Here is a 21,385-nt window from a genome sequence, read left to right as displayed (position 1 = left end):
TACCATATTACTATTATCTAAGTCCAACAAATTTATGAGTGCAAAATAAAAATTTAAATGATATATTAAATTTGATTCTCTCTAAATTTACATTTTTTTTTCTGGATTAGTTTGAATCTTTGAGGTATATTTGTCTCCGGCCATCAACAGACTGTTCCAGTCGATAGCTTCAAGCACTATGTTTCGGCAGTTGGCATGTAGTTTTCTCGTCGTCCTCATTTGCAAAACGCCAACGACAATTGCACGCTATCCTTTATGGTTGTTGGCTCGTGTGATTCATATCACATGCACATCAACTGTTCGACTTGCACTCTTACCTTCCATCCAATCCACTTTTGTGATCCAACTTGTTAAACCACTGTTGCTCTGTCTGTCTTGTGTGTTTGGTGGTGCCACCTGCTGCAAGCATCAGCTACATCAAGCTTCACCGCAGTAGCTTCCACTCCAAATTGGTGGTTCGATTTCTTTGTTACCAGCAGCCTTGAATTCTGTCACAGGTTGCTTGCTCCGATTTGGCTGTGATGGATAAGCTGAACTTTCAAGGGAAGAACCTTATCCGACATCAGCAAAACCAAATTGATGTCGTGTGCCAGCGTTATCAATCATCTTAAGCTTACTGGTTGGCAAGATTAAGTTACAGCCTGGAAGCATCTCTGCTTATTTAATGCACTTCAAGCATGTATTTGTTGAGTTAGAAGCTACACATAATATTTTTTTTCCATTGGATAGTTGACTAATGGCACCTTTCATGCCTCCTTCTTTGGTCTTCTCTCCCTCATTTCTTGGCTTGAGGTCCTCCATTTCGTGCCTACACACTTCACACCAACCCCCTTATATTTATTTATATATAGCACCCCTTTTCCCTCCCAAGTTCATCGCTTTCTTCTCTTCTGCACAGCCTAAAAGTCGAGTCTCCCACCCAAGCCAAGCACAGCAACGGTGATGATAATGCTGACCGCCATGACCAAGCCTTCGCTGTTGCTGCTCGCCTTCTTCTCCCTCCTCGTTGTTCCTCCCTGCCTTGCCGCGGACCCCGACATGCTGCAAGACATCTGCGTAGCAGATCCTGGCTCAGGTAACAGATCTATTTTGCGGAGATCAGAGGCTGTTCTTTCTCCTGCAAACTGACCACTGCGTGCAGGCGTCAAGCTGAATGGATTCGCCTGCAAGCCGGCGGAAAACGTGACAGAGGCGGACTTCTTCTTCAAGGGGCTGGCCACGCCGGGCGCCACCAACAACACCATGGGCTCCCTCGTGACCGGCGCCAACGTCGAGAAGATACCCGGGCTGAACACCCTGGGCGTGTCCATGTCCCGCATCGACTACGCCCCCGGCGGGTTGAACCCGCCCCACACCCACCCGCGCGCCACCGAGATCGTCTTCGTCCTAGACGGCACCCTCGACGTGGGCTTCATCACCACCGCCAACAAGCTGATAGCCAAGACCATCACCAAGGGCGAAGTCTTCGTCTTCCCCCGTGGGCTCGTCCACTTCCAGAAGAACAACGGCGCAGTGCCCGCCGCCGTCATCGCCGGCTTCAACAGCCAGCTCCCCGGCACCCAGTCCATCGCTGCCACCCTCTTCGCGGCAACCCCGACGGTGCCCGACGACGTCCTCGCCAAGGCCTTCCAGATCGGCACCAAGGAGGTGGAGGATATCAAGAGCCGCCTTGCGCCCAAGAAGTGAGGGGGCAATGGATCGAGTCAACGAGACTCCGTAACCGCCCGTGTGTTGTTATCTTCGGTCAACATTTGTTTTGAAGTCATTACGTGGTTGAAGAATAAAGAGTGCAATAACTACTTCAATGTGTTGGGCACCTCAGCCTTTGTTCGATGCTTATTCAATCATTAGCTAATAATAATGCTCAAACAAGCTTAATCATTTCATTTCTCTTCCCTTCTGAAATGATTCTATAGACATTGGATACTACATGAGTTTAATATTAACTCAAAAAACACCTAAATGTTACTTCTTGGAAGTTTGACATATTTGAGTATTGTGACTGATTGTGTAGTCTCATCAGATTATGGCATGCATGTATTTTAACTGCAGGAGACTGTAATATCCTGATCAAATTAATCATATATCTAATTAGGTGAGTAGTCTTGATTAATATGTGAATATTTTTCTTTGGGCTTGGAGAATGCAAATGCATGTCAAATAGAATAGAAAAGGAGAGTGCCAAAACAAGCTTAGAATAGTCATAGCTTAGGACAAGGGTGAGCAATCAGTGGATAAGTGGGCCAACAAGAAAGGACTTTAAGCACCAGGAAGCAGGAAAACTAGTGTCGACTACAATGGCCGAGGACAAAGAGATATAGTAGTTCACAAGAAGTGCCTTGCACTACTTGGACCATTTGTGATGAACAACTTCATATATGTGCGGAAGAACGGGAATGGTAACTTATACATTAAGTCACCATCAGACCTTCCCCGTAAGTATGGACATAGACAGCCACCATTATTGTACTTCTCCAATATGAGGCTCTGTTCAAGATTCTGGACTATAAATTCATCCAGAAGCATATCGATTTCCTGTATAGCTTTGACCATTCAATTTTATAGTTATCAAAATCAGATCAGATAGATTGATTTAAATGAAAAAAGAAAAAACTAGAGGGGATACTAATTGAATCGGAAAAGTCAAAGAACTAATGTTGAGCCAATTGAATCTGTCATGTCTATCAAGATTACCCAAAAATGACAAGAAAAAAAAGTGTTTTTCAGACAGCTTTCGGAAAGATAATCTGTCCTTTAAAGAGTTTATAATGAAAAGAGAAAAAAACATCTAAAAGAAAGTCTACGAGACTTTAGAATAAAGCCCTATGTTATTGTCTATATTTGAAGCCACAATTATTGATGTTTTGATTTTTTTTATATAATTATACATTTTTCTATTTTTTTTAAAAAATAAACAAGTGTTCCTCCGAGATTGGCAAATGCCTCTCTGCAGATTGACTTTGCAACCACTGTTTGGTTGCCAGTTTGAATCAGTCACTTAAGCTATTCCTTTCACCAAGACCCAGTCCACTGGTAGAAGATCCATGTCAGGACAGAAGACCATTTACCAAATGCTTATGACCATTGAGCTCATCATGTGATCAACAGTCTATTTTAACCTAACACTACAAGCCTGAAGACACTAAGAATGACAGGATAAATCAGTCTTGATATAGAACGTGCAGAGAAATAGAGAAAATGGAGAAGAACCAACTCTCCTCCATGCCTTCTTTTGTTTACTCCCCTCTTCAAGAATAAGAAGATTCAAGAGAGAGGGGGACTTTGAGTGTTTCTTTCTTTCTTTTTGTATCTTTGGTTGCTTCTTTGCTCCCCTGCACTCCTTATGTTAGCATCCAAACAGACTAGCAACAGTGCATTTCATTTCTTTACATGGGACCTATGGTTTCTTGGCCCCCTGCATGAGCAAAGAGCCATGCTATTTTCTATGCCCTTATTATAGTCACTATGCAGTAGGGCTTAGGTTTATCATTGAATATGAGCTGCATTTGTTCTTAGCTCAGACCTTGTCCGCGAGCCTGGTTGTCTGTATCCAGCTTTTGAGAGGAATAATGTGAGAGAATCATCACGATAAAACTAAACCAAATCATTGAAAAACTCAAGTAGATGCTCCCAAATAACATAATGCTTCATAAGCTAGTCATACCTACTGATACATAAAAAGAATGGAGAACTGACTTGTCCTTGTAGATCAGCCAGCCATAATCCCAGAAGACCATGAAAATTGGATCAAGAAGAGAAGAAAAACAATGTCAGCAGTATCCAAATCTCTCTACAAAGTTAAAGGTCCCAATCAGCAATAACATGATAAAATCCATAGACTGTTTCATGAATGATAAATGTCCATGATCTGAGATCATTCTTAGTTGATGGGAAGGAAATAGCAAGCATCTGATTTCATTTCAATGGGGATTGTCATTGGACCCTCATATCCTGTCCATGACTATATGGAATTTTTAGGTGTTGATTGAGCAGAAAATGATATGACAGAAAGGAAGTTAGAAGTTAGACTTTTAACTTGCTTACCCCAGATTGATTTTGCTGTGATCCGGAGAGATGGATGGTCTGTCGACTAAGTGGCACCAACTTTTGCCTGCATAGATTTGCTTCTTTGGGCACCACGGCTCACGTTTGCTCTATGATTATTTACTATAATCTTCATTTTCCTGAATGTTACATGAAAATGCAACTCTGTTACCAAACTCCTGTCATATAGTGCTCTTCCAAAATCAAGATAATCCTTTTCTTATGCTATGGTTGACTAAATTGTCATTTTGCAATTAGATCTGTGCTTGTCTACTTCATCATTGCATTTGCATTCTCCACAATATCCATCTTAAAATTAGTTTTGTTTAGCTCTTGATGTTTGAAATAGATGGTGTTCCTTTGGCTTGCTTCTTTACTCATGTCTGCTGTTTTGGTTATTTAATGACAGATATATTAATCTCTCAACACCTAACACTAAGTTTATTAAGCCTATTTGTTGATATTACCAGACTTGTAACAATCTCTCTTTTCAAATGTTGCAAAGTGTGTCAGTATTGCTCATCAATATGTTCCACATACTGACTCTTTTCTTGAATGGTTTAGACTAGAACTTAATAAGGTTGTGCCAAATATGTTTGCATTTGCTTCATCACCCAGTGTTTCAGTTCTTTTTTGTTTACATATCCCTGTCAATTTTAAATCTACACAATACATTTAGTTCTATGATCTGTGATGGCTGATCACCATATGATCTCAGATGGTCAGACCTATTGTTGTTGTAAGTCCTCGGCTTAAATGATTCTATATTAAGAATAACTAGTCTTATTAATGAACACCAGTTACGGAAATCACAAAGTTAAGTAGAGCTCAACTCCATACATGGGTTCATCCCATAGTATAGAAGGCTTTAAGACAATAAGCATAAGGCAAGTCATCAATGTCATGTAAAATGAGGTTGAGGCTCATATATATAATTATCTTAAGGTATTTTGGTATTGCTTAAAGCCATAAACCATAAAACAGTTACCTAAAGTGTTGGAGGAATTATATTGAGGATTTGTAATGGACACAGAAGTTACATGTATGGTGTTGTGTTTTCATGATTGGAACTGTATCACGAAACAGTAAACCTCTGACCTCCCATATATTAGTGTAAGAAGTTAAACCAGGATTAGGTCTTGTATAATACAACAAAACCATTTCTTTGGCATCATCAAGAGACCTTTATTTTGCATAAAATATTCTGTATTGTCCTGTGGCCTAGGTGAGTATGGGCTAGGCCCTTAATCATGCAGATCATGGACATTTATCATTCATGAAACTGTCTATGGATTTTATCATGTTATTGCTGATTGAGACCTTCAAATTTGTAGAGAGATTTGGATACCGCTTGCATTGTTTTTCTTCGCTTCTTGATCCAATTTTCATGGTCTTCTGGGATTATGGCTGGCTGATCTACAAGGACAAGGCAGTTCTCCATTGTTTTTATTCTGCTCAATCAATACCTCAAAATTCCATATAGCCAAGGAAAGGATATGAGGGTCCAATGAGAGTCCCCATCGAAATGAAATCAGATACTTCCTATTTCCTTCCCATCAACTAAGAACGATCTAAGAAGCATCATTCCAGAATTAATTACTAGTCCTTTGTGCAACAGAAACAAGAAAGGAGCATTATGCAAAACCCTAACGTAATTGAGAACTCGTCCCCGAGCATTTTAATATGAAATGTAGACAAATGGATTAATAATAAATCAAAATTAGGGCATTGCGAATATTCGAACAAGAGATCTTAGAAGATCACCTGGTATTCTCAAACTACTCGAGGCGGACTTGGAACTCACCATAGGCGAGCCATTCTCCGTCCGCTCATCTCCGTCCATCCTTGAAGAGCATTACAGCCTTGTCGTTCGTGACACTCCGGCATGATCCCGCAGTATATGCAGAACCGGCTCTTAGGGTTCTCAGCGATGATGATCATCACGAACGACAAAAGTGGGTTCTCGGTAGGCTTTAGCTTCGGCCCCGAGAGCACGGCATCCAGATCCTCTTTCTCACCGGCGGGGGCTTCTTTCTTAGGAGCAGAAGTTTCCTCCCAGCGAACATGTTGAACTCTTCTCGCCGCCGGGAAGTATGAATACTTGTCCGCCACAAAAATTAGTTTACGTATTATTATATAAATTGTTATATAAAAGGGGTCAAATTTTCGAGCTAATTATACATTATTCCAGTTGAATCTTGATCTTAGATTTAAAAAAATTATATTAAAATCTTCATAATTATGAAAGTAAAATATCTAGATTTATTTATCTTAATACCATCAATTTTATTGATGAAAACATAAAAATAATAAAAATAATAATTTTAATATTTTAGTTATTGGTAACAAATGATGATGCCACTAGGGGTTATGGGTGGTTGCTGAGGGCCACTCTACATTTGCGTTAACTCCGACATACTTGTCAAACGATGAAAGACCACCAATATTGATGCAGAGTAGTGAAAGGATCATTTGGTAATTATGTTAGTGTTAACGCTGATGTAGAGTGGTCTTCATATTTTATCATTACTCTTCACATCCATAGTAATCATCCACGGCCCCCACCGATACGGTTGTTCGTCACCATCGACGTCGTCCACCACTACCAATTAGAATATTAAAATTATTATTTTTTATTGTTTTTATATTTCTATCGATAAAATCGATGACGTTAAGATAAATAGACTTATATATTTTACTTTTATAACCATATGTATTTCAATATAAATTTTTGAAGTCTAAAGACTACGATGATAAAAAAATTTAACTATTATTTTTTAAAAAATTAAGGCTTAATATCTAAAAATTTATCATATAGCATACATTATTAATTTTTGTATATTATTATATTAAAGATTAGGGCCATTTATCGAAAAAATTTGAAGTATTTACCTTTTTTTTTCTACTGAATGCCATGAATTCTATAAAATGTCACGGAGACAAGACTAACCCTCAATTTTTCTTACATATGTATGAATTAGTAGTATATTTTTTAAAGATGAATTAATCATTGAGTGTTGGCCAAAAAAAAAAAAGGTACCTTTGAAGAACCTTTTATATTTTCTTTTTCAGTATACTATAAAAAGACAGTAAAGATGAATAAAAATATTTACCTTTGGTATAAACTTTATATAAGTAGTAGAATAATTCCATCAATAAGTGAATCTTTTATTTATTTTATTTTCTTTTAGGCCATTAAGCACACATATATGTTGAATACAGAACTAAAGAATAGTGCTCATTGATGACTTCCTTGTCATTCGAGCCACCAACACAATGATTGATTACTTTGCAAGAGTCATGCTATATAGGCTGTAAACCAGTGGGTAGGGAATGAAAAGGTAGAGCACCCACCAACATGATCTTGTAGAACAAATGCTTGGGTCTACCAAACGGAGTCTTGTGGGAGAATTTACTGTAAACAATCTGTTCATGGCTTAAAAGCTAAAGTACAAGAGAATCCTTGCAGAAAAGATGATGCTCTTGTTGAATCAGATGCTTCAAGCCTTAATAATTGTCAGCTCCATTATTTAATTCATGTACAAAGCTGCAGTGTGATTGGGGCAGTCAATTCTTCGGTTCAAATCACCAGCAGCAGTTTAAAGTTTCTGATAAGAAGGGGTGTTGACATCATTATCGAACAATAATAATAATAATAATAATAATAATTATTATTATTATTATTATTATTATTATTATTATTATATCATAAGTCAAATCGATTATATAATTTTTTTTATCATCATTAAAATTTATAAAAATCATATGTTTAATTAATTTCATATTACTTAAATTTTATTTATAATTTCTATTTAAATCTATTTACGTCATTCTATTTTTTTCTCGTATCATCAATATTAATTATTTTATCTATTTTGACTATTGGATCAAAAGGTCTTCTTAGTACATGCTTATTATATTAAATTTTTTTTCTAATCTTATTCTTTACAAAAATGATATTTAGTTGTTCATAAATAATGATATTTCTTTTTCTATTTTTCCTAGTAGCTCCACGCATCCATCTCAATATTTTCATCTCGATAATAAAAAAATTATAAATATTTTTTCTTAATGCCACTACTCAAAAAATTTTTTTAATTTGAAAAAGTATTCGATAATGCCAATACTCAAATTCAAATTTGATGATGCTAATACTCAAATTCAAAGTGTCTCATATTCAAAATTTTATTTTAATGCCAATACTCTCGACACCCTTGCTATTTTAACAATTCTATTCTTATTCTATGAATAATATATTTATTGATCTCTCTAGTAGAATAATTGATATAAGATACCTAAGATACATAAAGCTTTTACTTGGAGTGACTTCTTGTTTATTTAATTTAATTATATTTTCTAATCTATTCATAGAATCTTTAAAATTATATTTTATATATTTAGTCTTAGTCATATTTAATCTAAAATATTTAGTTTGTAAGGCTTGTGTACATAACTTAAGTTATAATTAATTATAGTTAAGCTTTCATCAATTAAGATGATACCATTAGTAAATGGCATACTAGAAAGGATGACTAATAAGTTAATTCAGTATTAATTTTAAAAAATAGAAATTTAATGTTGATCCTTAGTGTAATCCTATGCTAATAAGAAACTTACTAGATATACCATCTATAGTTCTAACACTAACAATTATATTATTATATATATATATATATATTTAATAATATTAATATAATTAGTGGATATATTTTTTTTTCTAAAATACACCATAATAAATCTCTAAAAACTCTATGATATATTTTCTCTAAGTCAATAAAAATCATAAATTAAAATTTTTCTCCGTATACTTTTTATTAATTATCTTAATAAATAAATAGCTTCCAAACATAAAACTAAATTAATTTTTAGATACATTCATTTGTTTCAGGCCTTATATTATTTTTTATAACTCTTTCCTAAAATTTTATAATATTATAATAATTACAAAAACAAAAGTTTCATAATTTCAAGCCTTAATAGACAACAAGAATCTCCCAGGAAAAGCCATCTATTAGATGGCTGACAACAATCACAGCAACTATTCTTAGCTCTGTTCATCGACTCATAAATTAGTGCTTTGTGATTCAAGCAATCAATTTAATGTCGATACAATACATGGTAAGTCAAGCTACCTGAGATTTCAGAAGAACCATACAGACACATCACTTGGTACATGTCATTGAAGTGAAAAATGAGATCTAATTTTTGGATGGTTGACAAGTTATTAGCAGCAATAATGTTCCAATTATTGGCAGAAACATACGGAAATGAAAGTACCTACTGTGCTATCTCATACATCAAACTCTTCTGGTAGTAGTGCCATTTTGAAGATCTTCCAAGGTAGTAGTTCCACACTCCTTCAGCTATGTTATCTACCTTGAGCAATTCAACACCCTCATCGAAAGCACCAGTACCATTTCCTGCCTGTAATTTCCCTGCAAAGTTGATCGGCTCGCCGTCTTCCCCTGGCAAACTGTTAGACCATCCAATATCTGACTTGAAGAAGAAACAGGCCACTCTAATTTTGTTGTTATATACACCGCAATTTATTTCATCATAAACCTTGATCACTGGAGGCGCAGAATTTTCTCCATTGCTGAAGAAGACTTCTTTGGCTGCCTCTTTACCTGACAAAATAAATAGGTACACTGCCATGGAACATACTGAGGTAGAAATCAGAAGAGGAAAGAAGAAGGCAAGGATTTTTGAGAAAAGTGGACAAAATAATGACAGAAGAATGGCAATTAAGACAGACGAGGCAAGCAAAAAACTATTATGCAATCCAGTCTCCCAGCGAGTATGGAGGGCTTTCATCATCAGTACGAAGAGATTGCTAACCATGGCTACTTAAGATCACAAAATGAGCCCGCAGAAGTGAGCTTATAGAAGGGAATATATTCTCTAACTTCATGGTGCATCATTCTTACAGGTTGGAAGCTAGTGGAAGTAAAGTTTAAAGGGAGAATCTTCCTTTATAATTGAAGAATAAAACTGTCGTGAAGAATAAATAGGATGCTTGAGAACTAAATCAACAAGAAACAACATATCTTCAGATGAAAGTCTCAGGACCTGATGTACAAAGATATTTTCCAAATTTTTTGATGTAAATAAAAATGGCACTCAGCTGCTACAGTTTAACCTTCTAATTTAGACTCTCGAGTGACATAAACATACTATCACCCAATCAAGTTAATTGAATAGTGTTTATTTTCATGATACTTGAGGAGAAGGAGACAACATAATTCTGACTTCACTTGCATGTGATTCTTTCATGATATGAGCCCTTCATTTGCGCAATTTCTCTCATTCATGATCAGATTGTCTAAGTATGTTTTCTCAGGTATTTGTTGCACAACAGACAGCTTGAAGCCATACAAAAGAATCTGATTCTTACAAATAACACATGTGTACTCTAGTTGTTCCTCAACCAGAAGATTTAACTGCTTGCAGCAATAATGCAATCATGACCAACCTTATATCGAGGAATATTGAATGCAAAACAAGAGCAATTGACATTGTAGTCATTTCAGGAGGATCAAGCACTAGCAGATGAAACAGAGACTATTCATACTTTTTTTATCTCTTAATGCACAACTAGAATAATCAATTAACAGCCCTTAGAAAAAAAAACTCGTACCTTAGATTACATTCAGAGAGGAAATAATCTTACTAGAATGATTCTGCTCTTCAATCTTACTGTTTCAAAATCAGTAATGGTGAATTCTATAATGTAATGGCCCACATCATATTTTACAGCACAATCTTCTTTTTCATCATTCACTTTGTGCCGGTTGGATGAACATGCAAAAGGGGATTTCTGGTCTCTAAGCTTTTTGAACGTTTGATGATATTAAATGTAGCCAATTTTTTATCCGAGGATATATCATTGAATTTTCAATTAGTAACGCCAAAGCCTTATCATTCATTTAAATTTTGGGTTCTAGCCTTTGTGTATGTATGGTAATGAGACATAGCATCCTTTACTATGTAGTCAAAGCACAAAAGCAACAGGTTAGTTCTGTCTCCAAGGCCCATGTGGGGTTTTTGTCTAATTTTAGGAGAACCTTCAAAACCCACTACTGTTTGGGAGAAATTACCAGGAAATCAGCTCACATTAGGTTTTTGATCTTCTTGCACTCTAAATGTAGCCAAGCCGAAAAGCAACATCAAGTCTAAATAGTTGGCAGAACTGAGACTATTGCTCAAAAGTTCAAGATTCCTTTGAAACTGTAAGATCCATTTTGAAGGGGATAAAGATTGGAGATGTTTTAAGAATTAAGTCTGAATTAGAGGCCACATTTCAATTGCCTTATTCAATACAAAACATCAAGGTCCAATTATGTATGATGAAGAGGAGAACAAGTAAGACAAAACAGTAGTAAGAAATTTGAGTGCTTATAATTATTTCCTCTACTGAATGTAACACAAGGTACAAAATCTTGAATTCAAGAATTCGTGCTGATTCAAAACAATCTTCTTGAATCAACGCAATCTACCAAGGACCAATTATTTGTTTCTTTCCAAGAAGCTTTCTACTGGTTTTTGTGTTAATTCAAGATTGTTCCCCGATTAGGGTTGAAGCACATATAGTCTTCTCATATTCCATCAGATTAACCTAATCACCCGTTCCATTAGTTTCACTACAATTTCTACAGGAGAGGAACGTTTGTCCAAAGATCTCCGATGTTTTGAGTTCTCGAGTTCTGATCTAGCATTAAAGAATTCCCTTTCTCAGGAAAATCACCATGTGGTCAAGGAATCCATCAGGAGCGTCCAACTCGAACTGTTCGATTGGCTACTCCGAACCAGATCGATCTTGTATATGAAAAAGGGAAGGTTTGCCGGTCAGCCATTACAGACGGCGAGGACATGAACTTGATACCAGACGAAGCGAAAAGGAAGAAAAGAACGATGGATGGCGCCTTGGGCATCAGAGAGAGACGGGAAAGAAGGGAGAAATAGAGATACCTACCATCATCATCAGGGAGGGAGTCTCATTTTTCCATTCCTCATCCACACCATTGATGAGGGATGCCCAGCTGCTGCTCTGCCGGCTTCGTCTTCTTCCTCCTCCGCGAACATCTCCGGATGGGAAGAGGATATGACATGTCACACTCTGAAGTGACCGTTAGGTTGGGCATGCCGTTATTTGAACCCCGCGCGCTCCTTCGGGATTCAAAAACTATAGCCGTTGGAAGCCCACAGCTCGCTTGTGACCGTTGGGAATCGATCGCTGTTTTAACAGCCTCGACCTCGACAGAGGGGCACAGCGCACTCCTCTTCTCTCTCTTTCCTCGCTCTGCTTCCTCCGTCTCCTTTCTCTCGGTGAAAGAAGAGCTCGACAGAAAGATGAACGACCTGATGACCAAATCCTTCTACAGCTACGCCGACCTCAAGAAAGAGGCCCTCAAGGACCTGGAGTCCGGCGCCGCCGACGACGTCGCGATTGAGATGGCCGCCGGTGACGCCGCCGGTCACCTCCGGCACTTCTTCGAGGAGGCCGGGCTCGTCAAGGAGGAGATGGCCGCCATCCGAGACCTGCTCGCTCGGCTCCAGGCTGCCAACGAGGAGAGCAAGTCCCTCCACCAGCCGGAGGCTCTCCGCGGCCTCCGCGATCGCATCAATGCCGACATCGTGCGGGTGCTCAAGACGGCCCGTGGTATCCGCGGCCGGCTCGAGGCCATGGACCGGTCCAACGCGGCCAACCGGCGGCTGTCTGGCTGCCGCGAGGGCACTCCCGTCGACCGGACCCGGACCGCGGTCACCAACGGGCTGCGGATAAAGCTCAAGGAGCTGATGATGGAGTTCCAGGCGCTGCGGCAGCGGATGATGGCGGAGTACAGGGAGACGGTGGAGCGGCGCTATTTCACGGTGACGGGGGAGGCCCCCGAGGAGGAGGTTATCGAGCGGATCATCGCCAACGGGGAGAGCGAGGGGATGGTGAAGAAGGCGATGCTGGAGCACGGGCGAGGGAAGGTGCTGGCCACGGTACACGAGATCCAGGACCGGCACGACGCGGCCAAGGAGGTGGAGCGCAGCCTGCTGGAGCTGCACCAGGTGTTCCTGGACATGGCGGTGATCGTGGAGGCCCAGGGGGAGCAGATGGACGACATCGAGCACCACGTCGCCAGCGCCGCCCACTACGTCAAGGACGGCACCAGGGAGCTCAAGTGCGCCAAGGAGTACCAGAGGAGCAGCCGCAAGTGGCTCTGCATCGGCATCATCCTGCTCCTCCTGATCATACTGGTTATAGTCATCCCCATCGCCACCAGCTTTAGCAAGTCTTAGACGCTCAGGCACCGATTTCTCTATTAGCGGGCGAGGTTCTTCTTTTGGGGTCTGGAGTTCCGCTCAAGCTCCTCTTTTGGGAGAAGTCTGCTTGGCTTTGTTGCAGTCAAAAGTTTCATGAAAAGTTTCAAGTGTCATTCTAGAAAAGAAAACAAAATAAACTTACAATTCCTCCAATTTATATTTATGTTTGTGCTACCTGCTTAGAATATCTTGATATTTGCAATCTGATTTAATTTAATTCTTTCATGAAAGATTCAATCTTGTTTGGGTTAATTAAGAATTGCAGGGCCATGTTTAAATGTGTGATATATAAAAAAATATATATATCATTATGATTATGATTATGATATATATATATATATATATATATATTAGTTCATAAACAAACATATGTCACATGTTAATCGGATCTTAACTAAGCATATGAAATTTCGAGAAATAGATAAAAAAAATTTAATCATAATAAAGGGATAAAACAATTATTAGTCATATAGTAAGCAAATAAAACTGTTAAACCAATTAATAACAATAAACAATACTCGATAAACGAGCTTATAAAACATCATTTCTGACCGTTGGCCATCTATGCGCAACGTGTGATATAAAGAATGGTCTTGTCCATAAGCGTCCGACGGCTCGGGTAAGAGATAAGATGGGGACGCGGGGCCCGAGGACGCGCAGCGAGTGGCCGTGGAAGCGGGGGTTGGAGATGGGGCTTCTGCGGCTGTGAGCGTGCGCAGCTTCTCCACCTCCCTTTACCATTTAAGCCCGTCAGTAGTGTCTCTCTCTCTCTCCAACTTCTACCCATTCATCTCCTTGTTTCCTTCCACTCCGCCCGGGCAGCTTCCTCTTACAGGTTCCTCTCTTTCCCTGCTTAGTTTTATGCAGTGCAGTCCCAGCAATCTTTGTTTGATTAGTTGTGCATTAAGGAAGACGATGGGGATATATTATTAGTGCATGATACGCGAATTCATTAGCTTCACTGTTGGAGCAGATAGGCTACTCGTAATCTTAAAGCATTAACATGATGCAGAGGTTTAGCTCGTTCTGTCTCTCTTCCTTTTAGCCCTGTAGTTATTGGCTTTGATCATCTTAAGAAGGCATTATCCTGTTATCAGGGAGTAGGCTAAGCTGGAATTAGTTTCTTCTGAGGTTTTAGAGCAAGGAAAAGTTGCATTACTACTTGTTTCGGTATGAATCACTTGTTGTTAAGCTGGTGTAAGTTTACTTAGATATGTTAACCCTTCTCTTCATTCAAAACAGTTTCATGCTGAGACTGGTTTCTAGTTTCAAATGGCATGTATTACGTACTGCAAAAGGTTCGGATGTCTCCCATTACGCTCCTTTGGAAGGAATTTAGTGCTCATCATGCATTTCAATTGCTAGTCATTGAGATTTGAGACATGGAGCATTTTAGCTGGATGTTGTGTTGTTTGTGTTGAACAGTAGGTTGATAGATTAAGCATTCGGCTGCAGATGAGCATCTTAAACCAGTCCATCAGTCCAAATGGACAACCGGCATTCCCCCTTAAAGGTTCTGCCGCACAAGATGCCTGTCAAAATGTTCAAATGGCCCTGCCATTGCGTAAGACTTCCACCCTGAAGGCATACCGATCGAGCTCCATGAAGAAAGCTTCCTCTGTTCGTGGTGCATCTGATGTTGGATTTCGGACTGATCGACACATTGACATACTAGATGGATTCACCAGCAGCATTCGCAACCTGCCTCATCTACTCCAGCTTGAAAACCAATCTGAGAATGCAGAGAAATGCAAGATATCAGTGTGCAGCATGAAATTCCAGCCCTTCAATCCAAGTTTCATGCATGCCTTTGTGGAGAATGAGGAGTTCTGTGAGACAGAAGATGTTGGCAGCAAAGAGTCTGATCGAGGCTCCTTCAAGCCAAGTGATGTTCTTGTCATCTCTGTTTCATCTGCTGTGGAGCTGGATGACCAACAGATGGATCTCATCACTAGGAAGATGCAGAAGCTGACAGGATTCAGAAAGTTGAGGCTGGAAAACATCGTTGATCCATCGTTAATTGCAGGGTTTGTCATCAGCTACTGCAGCGATGGGTCTCATGTTATCGATCTAAGCGTGAAAGGTCAGTTGGCTACACTAGCAGCCCGGCTCGAATCGTCGGATCAGAAGACTGCCAACACTGTCCAAAGCTGGAGTTTCCCAAGCAACATGAGCTAAACTGATCATATACAAACTCATGAGTCAGGACAATGAACTCAAGGAAGCAAGATCTTGATCTTGTTCTGCTCAACTCTAAATTTTTGGTTTCAGAGATGTGGATACAAGCAGGCTCTTACTACCTCTTTCATGTATTGACAGTGAACCTATTAACGGAGTTGTTATATGCATCAAGTTTTGACTGTTTCTTGCAGAGTTATCTCAGTTTAGATCAAGAGATGCGACTGCCAATTAGCCTTGTATGTTTTGACCTGATGTGTAAGATATCTGATGCCATCACCTTACCACCCCAATTTGCTATGGTTGTTCTTCAAACCCAGGTTTTTGAACTGTTGCACATAAGAGATTTCAAGGTCGATAAGATTTAGATGACAAATGCATGCTGATGCATACCCAAATGAATCTAACACTTCTTGTGAATCACATGGTGTGCGGAACCAAGTGTTACACGAGGAATAAAAACACTGTTTACTGCGATTCGTGTGCCATGAATGAAACTATAACTTGGGCTGTGTTTGATGACCCCAAGAAGCCTCGAAGCTTTAAATGCTGTTGTTGCGGAAGCACGTTTCTCATGCAACATGTGCTTCCGACTGAAACCGTATCTGTGGCAGATGCAATGCACAATCCATGTGCTTTCTTGGCCGGTTGAACTTGGAAGGAAGATGAGATGATGGTAGTCGTGTGAGAAGGGCAACTTTCCGGTGGCCTCCTTCGGGGGATCCCATGAACGGGCGATCCTCTATCTGTTCTTAAGCATTCATCGTCGTCTCGATCGAGCACCGAGAGTGATGTCGATTCAGCTCAGCCTTGCCGTGCCTCGACTCCGAGAGGACCACCTCGGCGGTCCTCGAGGAATCGTCTCCGAGTCGTTGCCGTGTGCCTAAAACGTGTGACGGAGTCGCCCACGCACCGTGGATCCGAATTTGACTTTTGAACTTGATACAGCATAATCTTCCAATGAGAATAACCCACGTCAGTAGTAAACGCGACGGTTCGGACGGCAAGTGCAACTCGATTCCCGCAGCCGATCAGGGCATGGTGGCCACATGGGATAGCACGTGGAAAAGGCACAAAGCGTGGGGGAAGAGAAGACGGACGCGGTGACAGTTTGACTGCTCCTGCCCTCGTCCCTCCTTCCCCTCCACCTTCCTCCGGCCGTAATACCACATCAGCAGCCATAAAAGAAGGAGCGAGGAGGCGGAGGGCGACGACTATCGATCCAGCTCGATCGATGGCATCTTCATCTTGTGCCTTGGAGCTGCGTGCGGCAGGGCCGGCCAGGGAACTCCTTCAGGTTAGGGAGAAGCAAGGCGGCGCTTCGAGCTGCCATCTCGCGCCATGGGGGAGGAGGACGATGGGTGCAAAAGCTAGCCTGAGGGCCGCCCAAGCGGCGGGACACAGCGGGACGAAGGGGATCTCCTCCTCCTCTGCCTGCCTGGAGCGTTCTTTTCCTAAGGAGCAACGGAGGGAGCCCGTGACACCCGAACAGGTGGACCAGTGGATGACGGAATCCATCGGGGAGGTAGAGATCGCATCTGCTCCCTTCTGCAATCTTTCTTCCTTGTTTGCTTGGCTTTTGCTGACCTCAATTGCATTGTTGTGCAGATAGTCCGGAACGTAGGGGAAGAGCCCTTTCTCATGCGCATCTTCTCCAGCGGCGGCGCGCCCGGCGTGCGACTGAAGAGCGAAGCGGCATTGCGGGAGAGCTGGCCGCGGATCAAGAAGAGGTGGGACCGGGAGAGCCGCACCCCTGACGCGGTCATCCTGGTGGAGGTGCTCGAACAGGAGGAGGGGGAGAGCGGGGCGGAGGCAGATGAGGCCACGGCAAACTGTGGCGTGGCCGGTGGCGCCCGCAGGACGTGGGGGCTGGTAGTGCAAGGGCGCGGCATGGACTCCACGGCGTGCTACATCCTCGACACCACCCGCGTGAAGTCGTCGCTGGGATTTTGCACTCACTTCTGCCTCGCGAGAGCCAAATGTTTCGGAGAAGCCGTCCATGTGCAGCTCAGGAACACTTGGTTGCAGCGGACGGGGTAACGGCGCTCGCCATGAATGTGATAAAAAGAAGATCATGAGATAAACATGAAACGATAGCTTTCTATTTCTTACCTCCCTAATCAATTTATAATTAAGGATTAATCATAAATTTAAATATATAATTTGATTGTATAATTTAAGTATATAATTGAGAATTTTTTTTTTTCAACATCTATATAAATATAAATTATCTTAATGAATAAAACAAGTTTCTCAATTCTTTATGATATCATAATCATCTTCAAGTAAAAACAAAAAAAAAATCCTCCTGCATCGGAATTTCTCGAGGGCACCTTCTCCCTTATCTTTCTTACTGCTGATAAGTTCTATTCACCCCATCACTCTATTCACTACAACTCTTCATTATTATTGCTCTTATTATCGTTGCCATTGCAACTTCTCTTATAGTTATAGGCGTCTCACCCTCGCTAGTACCACCGATCAATGCCACATCCGATCATCAACTTTATTATCGGCCATGAACATCATTGTCGACTTTGTCGGTGTCCTCAAACGCCTCCTTTGATGTAAATCATAGATATGTGGATTGTTAGTTAAACCAACCAGATACTCCTTTGTTCATGCGCTCTCCTTCACTTGTTACTACTAACGATGCTACTCGATCTGATTCATCATCTCCATCGATCGTGATCTACAACTTGCCCTTTCTACTTTGTTGTCACTGTCGATGATCGACAACCTCATTCACATAGGTTTTAAGACTTTCTTGATTCAAGCAAGGCCTCCTCTTCCTTGTTGCCCTAACGATAGTGATTTCTCTTCTTTGTTGATCTGCTCCAGTGTCATTGTCAGCTTGGCAATCGTTCTCTTCTCCCTATTGCAAAACATCGATCATTGTCGTTGATTACTTTGCTCAATGGTCTTCATCCTAAATCTATAATATTCAGCATACATCTATAATTTTCTTTGTCCCAATTCTATTCATTACTATTACCACCATAGATATGCAATATTCTCTCCTGTGACTCCATCATTGCCACTGCCCTCCGCTGTTGTCAAAAGAAGGGCTTTCTCCTAATTCTTATATCTATGCATCATCGAATCTTCTTCCTCCTTGGATCAAAAACACCTCCTTAAATAGCAATCCTTCAGCAACACCGCTCTCCCTATCAATTTCTCCCTTATGCACATCTCAAATTTAATCTTCTCCAATAATAGATCAGATCACCATCATATATCAAATCATTAGTTGAGTCCAAATTTTTTCTTAGTAGATTACAATATCTTCTTAGCATGTCTTCCTCTTATATAACTATAACTTATGCTTCAATTATTATTTTCTCAAAAAATAATAGTTAATCTCAATTTACAAGACTTATATTTGTTAATACAGAAACTTTGATTCTCTTTAAACTATCCAAATGCAATCGATATGATCTATTAGGCTAAATCTATGGCTCTCTTAGTTGTCCACCTGATTATAAGTTATGATTATGACAATATCATCTTATTCTATAAGTTATTCAAGCCCAATCTCTTCATACAATACTCTAATAGAAGTATTGTTCACTTTACAAACTACCTTCGTCGATTGCTCTCACACTCGCATGTTAGTTCTTTTATCTACTTTGAAGTAAATAACACAAAAGAAAAGTATTATTATTGATTATATATAAAATTAAAAGTTATCATAGATGATTTAACTTTATAGATCATCCCCTAATTGATAAAAAAGTTATTATTTATACTCTCAATGGCCTAGAAGATGAATAAAAGGAACACACAATAGTTCATGCATGCGACTCACTAATGCTATTTGAAAAACTATATGATAAGTTAATTAATCATAAATATATGTGAAACAAGAAGAGAAGATGATGTGACCAACTATCATAACTTAATTTAATAAAAAATATAAAAGAAAAAGCAATCAAAGCATTAAGAGTTTTAATAAAGGATCGAATAACTAAGACTCGTCCTTCTCTATTACACTATCAACTCTCCAATCATAATAGTAACTTCAATCCAAATAACTAAGATGATAATGTTAATTATAACTATTATTAGTTTTGGCATATGCTAACAATACCAATCAACAAAAAGTTAGGTACCGGCCGGTGACAAAATTAAAAATACAATAAAAGTTTATCAATCTTGACCTAAGTATACTACTATACCCAATTGGCCTGAAGCAAACATTATGACTACTTCGACTGCTCATCTAGGAAATTAGATTATTGATTCTAATACTTCTCATCATATCACACTTCTAATTTACAAAATCTATCTATCCACGATGACATTAGAGGCAATGAATACATTATCATTGGTGGCGATAACATAATCCATATTACTTATACTGGTTCTACAATACTTAATTTACACACAAATACTTTTACACTCGTTGATGTTTTGTAAACACCTCACATTAAAAGAAAACTTATTTTTATTTCTCAATCCCATAAATAACATAACACCTCTATTGTATTCTTTCATAACTTGTTTCTTGTAAAGAATTTGAGCACGAGACATCTTTGGTTTAAGACCAGAATCAAAATGATATCTACCAGTGACTATCATCTTCATAAATCACCTATCCAACCACTCTTGCTTCAGTTGTTGCTTCAATTGATGTGTGGCATAGTCGTTTTGATTATCTGTCATCCTTCATTTAACAATAGCTAATTTCTCGTTACTCTTAACTTTCAAATCAAGTAAAATTATAACTCATTGTAATGTCTTCCTTAGTAATAAAAAACATAGATAATCTTTTGAAACATCTTCCATATCTTACTTTAAACTACTTGAAATTATCTATACCGATGTCTGAGGCCTTACCCCAACCACTTCCTTTGACAATTTTAAATTTTATATCATTTTGATATATTATTTTACTAAATATACATAGCTATATCATCTCAAATATAAATCTAAAGTTAATATAATCTTTACTCATTTTAGAAAGATGGTCGAGAACTTCCTCCATTCTACCATTAAAATAGTTTACAGTAAATAGAGGAGATGAATACCAAACTCTAACAACTTGCCTCTATCATATGATATATAATATTTCAAGTCACTACCATGCATATTTCAACTAATTAGCTTTGTCAAATGAAAGTACCAACATATAGTTGAAACTGGTCTTATCTTCTTACATAAGTCTCTATGCTGCTAACATTTTGGTCATTAGTCTTTCAAACTATAGCCTATCTCATTAACTGTATGCTTACCATAGTCTTACAACACTAATCATTATTTGAAAAGTTATTTCATAAAATCTCAAACCTTTAAAAACTCAAAGTATTTGGATGTTTATGTTATCCCTAACTACGCTCTTATGCTTTATATAAGTTAACTCCAAACCTTGCATCTTTATTAGGTACACCCTTCAACATAATACTTTTCGGTGCTATGATCCTTAAACTCGAAATATTTTTATTTCATGTCAAATTATTTTTGTTGAGTCTATATTTTCCTTCTAAAATCTTGCTCTTTCAACAATACCATCCATCAATGGGTTCATATGAGTATACCTCAAACCCCCTAAAGCCTACCTCTCATCATATCAACTAGTAATTCTTCAATAGGTATATACTCCCTTATTACTATAGTTTAATAATACCTCACCCCCTCGACAACTTCTTAATCTATCTCTCCACCAACTCACTGTTGCTAGTCATAGGTGCCCCTCGATAACTTCTTAATCCATCTCTCCATCAATGGGTTCATATGAGTATACCTCAAACCCCCTAAAGCCTACCTCTCATCATATCAACTAGTAATTCTTCAATAGGTATATACTCCCTTATTACTATAGTTTAATAATACCTCACCCCCTCGACAACTT

At 39.2% G+C, this 21,385-nt stretch overlaps 4 protein-coding genes and 1 long non-coding RNA gene across 5 annotated transcripts; 4 read left to right on the top strand and 1 right to left on the bottom strand.

The window, feature by feature from the left end:
• Positions 1-708: 708 nt before the first annotated feature.
• LOC135629738 (uncharacterized) lies at positions 709-6,132 on the bottom strand. Its single transcript, XR_010493329.1, has 2 exons — positions 5,809-6,132; positions 709-4,184 (listed from the first exon to the last, which is right to left on the bottom strand). It is a non-coding gene; the product is annotated as an uncharacterized LOC135629738 (long non-coding RNA).
• LOC135629737 (germin-like protein 5-1) lies at positions 846-1,886 on the top strand. Its single transcript, XM_065137614.1, has 2 exons — positions 846-1,075; positions 1,142-1,886. The coding sequence occupies exons 1-2, from the start codon at positions 943-945 to the stop codon at positions 1,684-1,686; spliced, it is 678 nt and encodes a 225-aa protein (XP_064993686.1). The 5' UTR covers positions 846-942; the 3' UTR covers positions 1,687-1,886.
• A 6,172-nt stretch (positions 6,133-12,304) lies between the features above and the next one.
• LOC135629294 (syntaxin-111-like) lies at positions 12,305-13,509 on the top strand. Its single transcript, XM_065136474.1, has one exon. The coding sequence runs from the start codon at positions 12,394-12,396 to the stop codon at positions 13,330-13,332; it is 939 nt and encodes a 312-aa protein (XP_064992546.1). The 5' UTR covers positions 12,305-12,393; the 3' UTR covers positions 13,333-13,509.
• Positions 13,510-14,037: 528 nt separating this feature from the next.
• Positions 14,038-15,720, top strand: LOC103997261 (ATP synthase delta chain, chloroplastic-like). The gene is made up of 2 exons (XM_009418433.3): positions 14,038-14,191; positions 14,812-15,720. Exon 2 carries the CDS (start codon positions 14,812-14,814, stop codon positions 15,532-15,534), a length of 723 nt encoding a protein of 240 aa, XP_009416708.2. The 5' UTR covers positions 14,038-14,191; the 3' UTR covers positions 15,535-15,720.
• A 145-nt stretch (positions 15,721-15,865) lies between these two features.
• On the top strand, positions 15,866-17,645 carry LOC135629295 (uncharacterized). The gene is made up of 2 exons (XM_065136475.1): positions 15,866-17,059; positions 17,143-17,645. The coding sequence occupies exons 1-2, from the start codon at positions 16,769-16,771 to the stop codon at positions 17,572-17,574; spliced, it is 723 nt and encodes a 240-aa protein (XP_064992547.1). The 5' UTR covers positions 15,866-16,768; the 3' UTR covers positions 17,575-17,645.
• Positions 17,646-21,385: the final 3,740 nt, after the last annotated feature.

The sequence above is a fragment of the Musa acuminata genome, chromosome BXJ3-1 (genome assembly GCF_036884655.1).
Source record: "Musa acuminata AAA Group cultivar baxijiao chromosome BXJ3-1, Cavendish_Baxijiao_AAA, whole genome shotgun sequence".
Lineage (NCBI taxonomy): Eukaryota > Viridiplantae > Streptophyta > Magnoliopsida > Zingiberales > Musaceae > Musa > Musa acuminata.
Note: the sequence above shows the minus strand (reverse complement) of the source record. Positions and strands in the feature narration are given on the sequence as shown.

Bases quoted from the DNA above. Each gene is read 5' to 3' on its own strand.
- LOC135629737 (XM_065137614.1), top strand. From the start codon at position 943: ATGATAATGCTGACCGCCATGACCAAGCCTTCGCTGTTGCTGCTCGCC. The intron at 1,076-1,141 runs GTAACAGATCTA...CACTGCGTGCAG, and splicing joins CGTAGCAGATCCTGGCTCAG to GCGTCAAGCTGAATGGATTC.
- LOC135629294 (XM_065136474.1), top strand. From the start codon at position 12,394: ATGAACGACCTGATGACCAAATCCTTCTACAGCTACGCCGACCTCAAG.
- LOC103997261 (XM_009418433.3), top strand. From the start codon at position 14,812: ATGAGCATCTTAAACCAGTCCATCAGTCCAAATGGACAACCGGCATTC.
- LOC135629295 (XM_065136475.1), top strand. From the start codon at position 16,769: ATGGCATCTTCATCTTGTGCCTTGGAGCTGCGTGCGGCAGGGCCGGCC. The intron at 17,060-17,142 runs GTAGAGATCGCA...ATTGTTGTGCAG, and splicing joins TGACGGAATCCATCGGGGAG to ATAGTCCGGAACGTAGGGGA.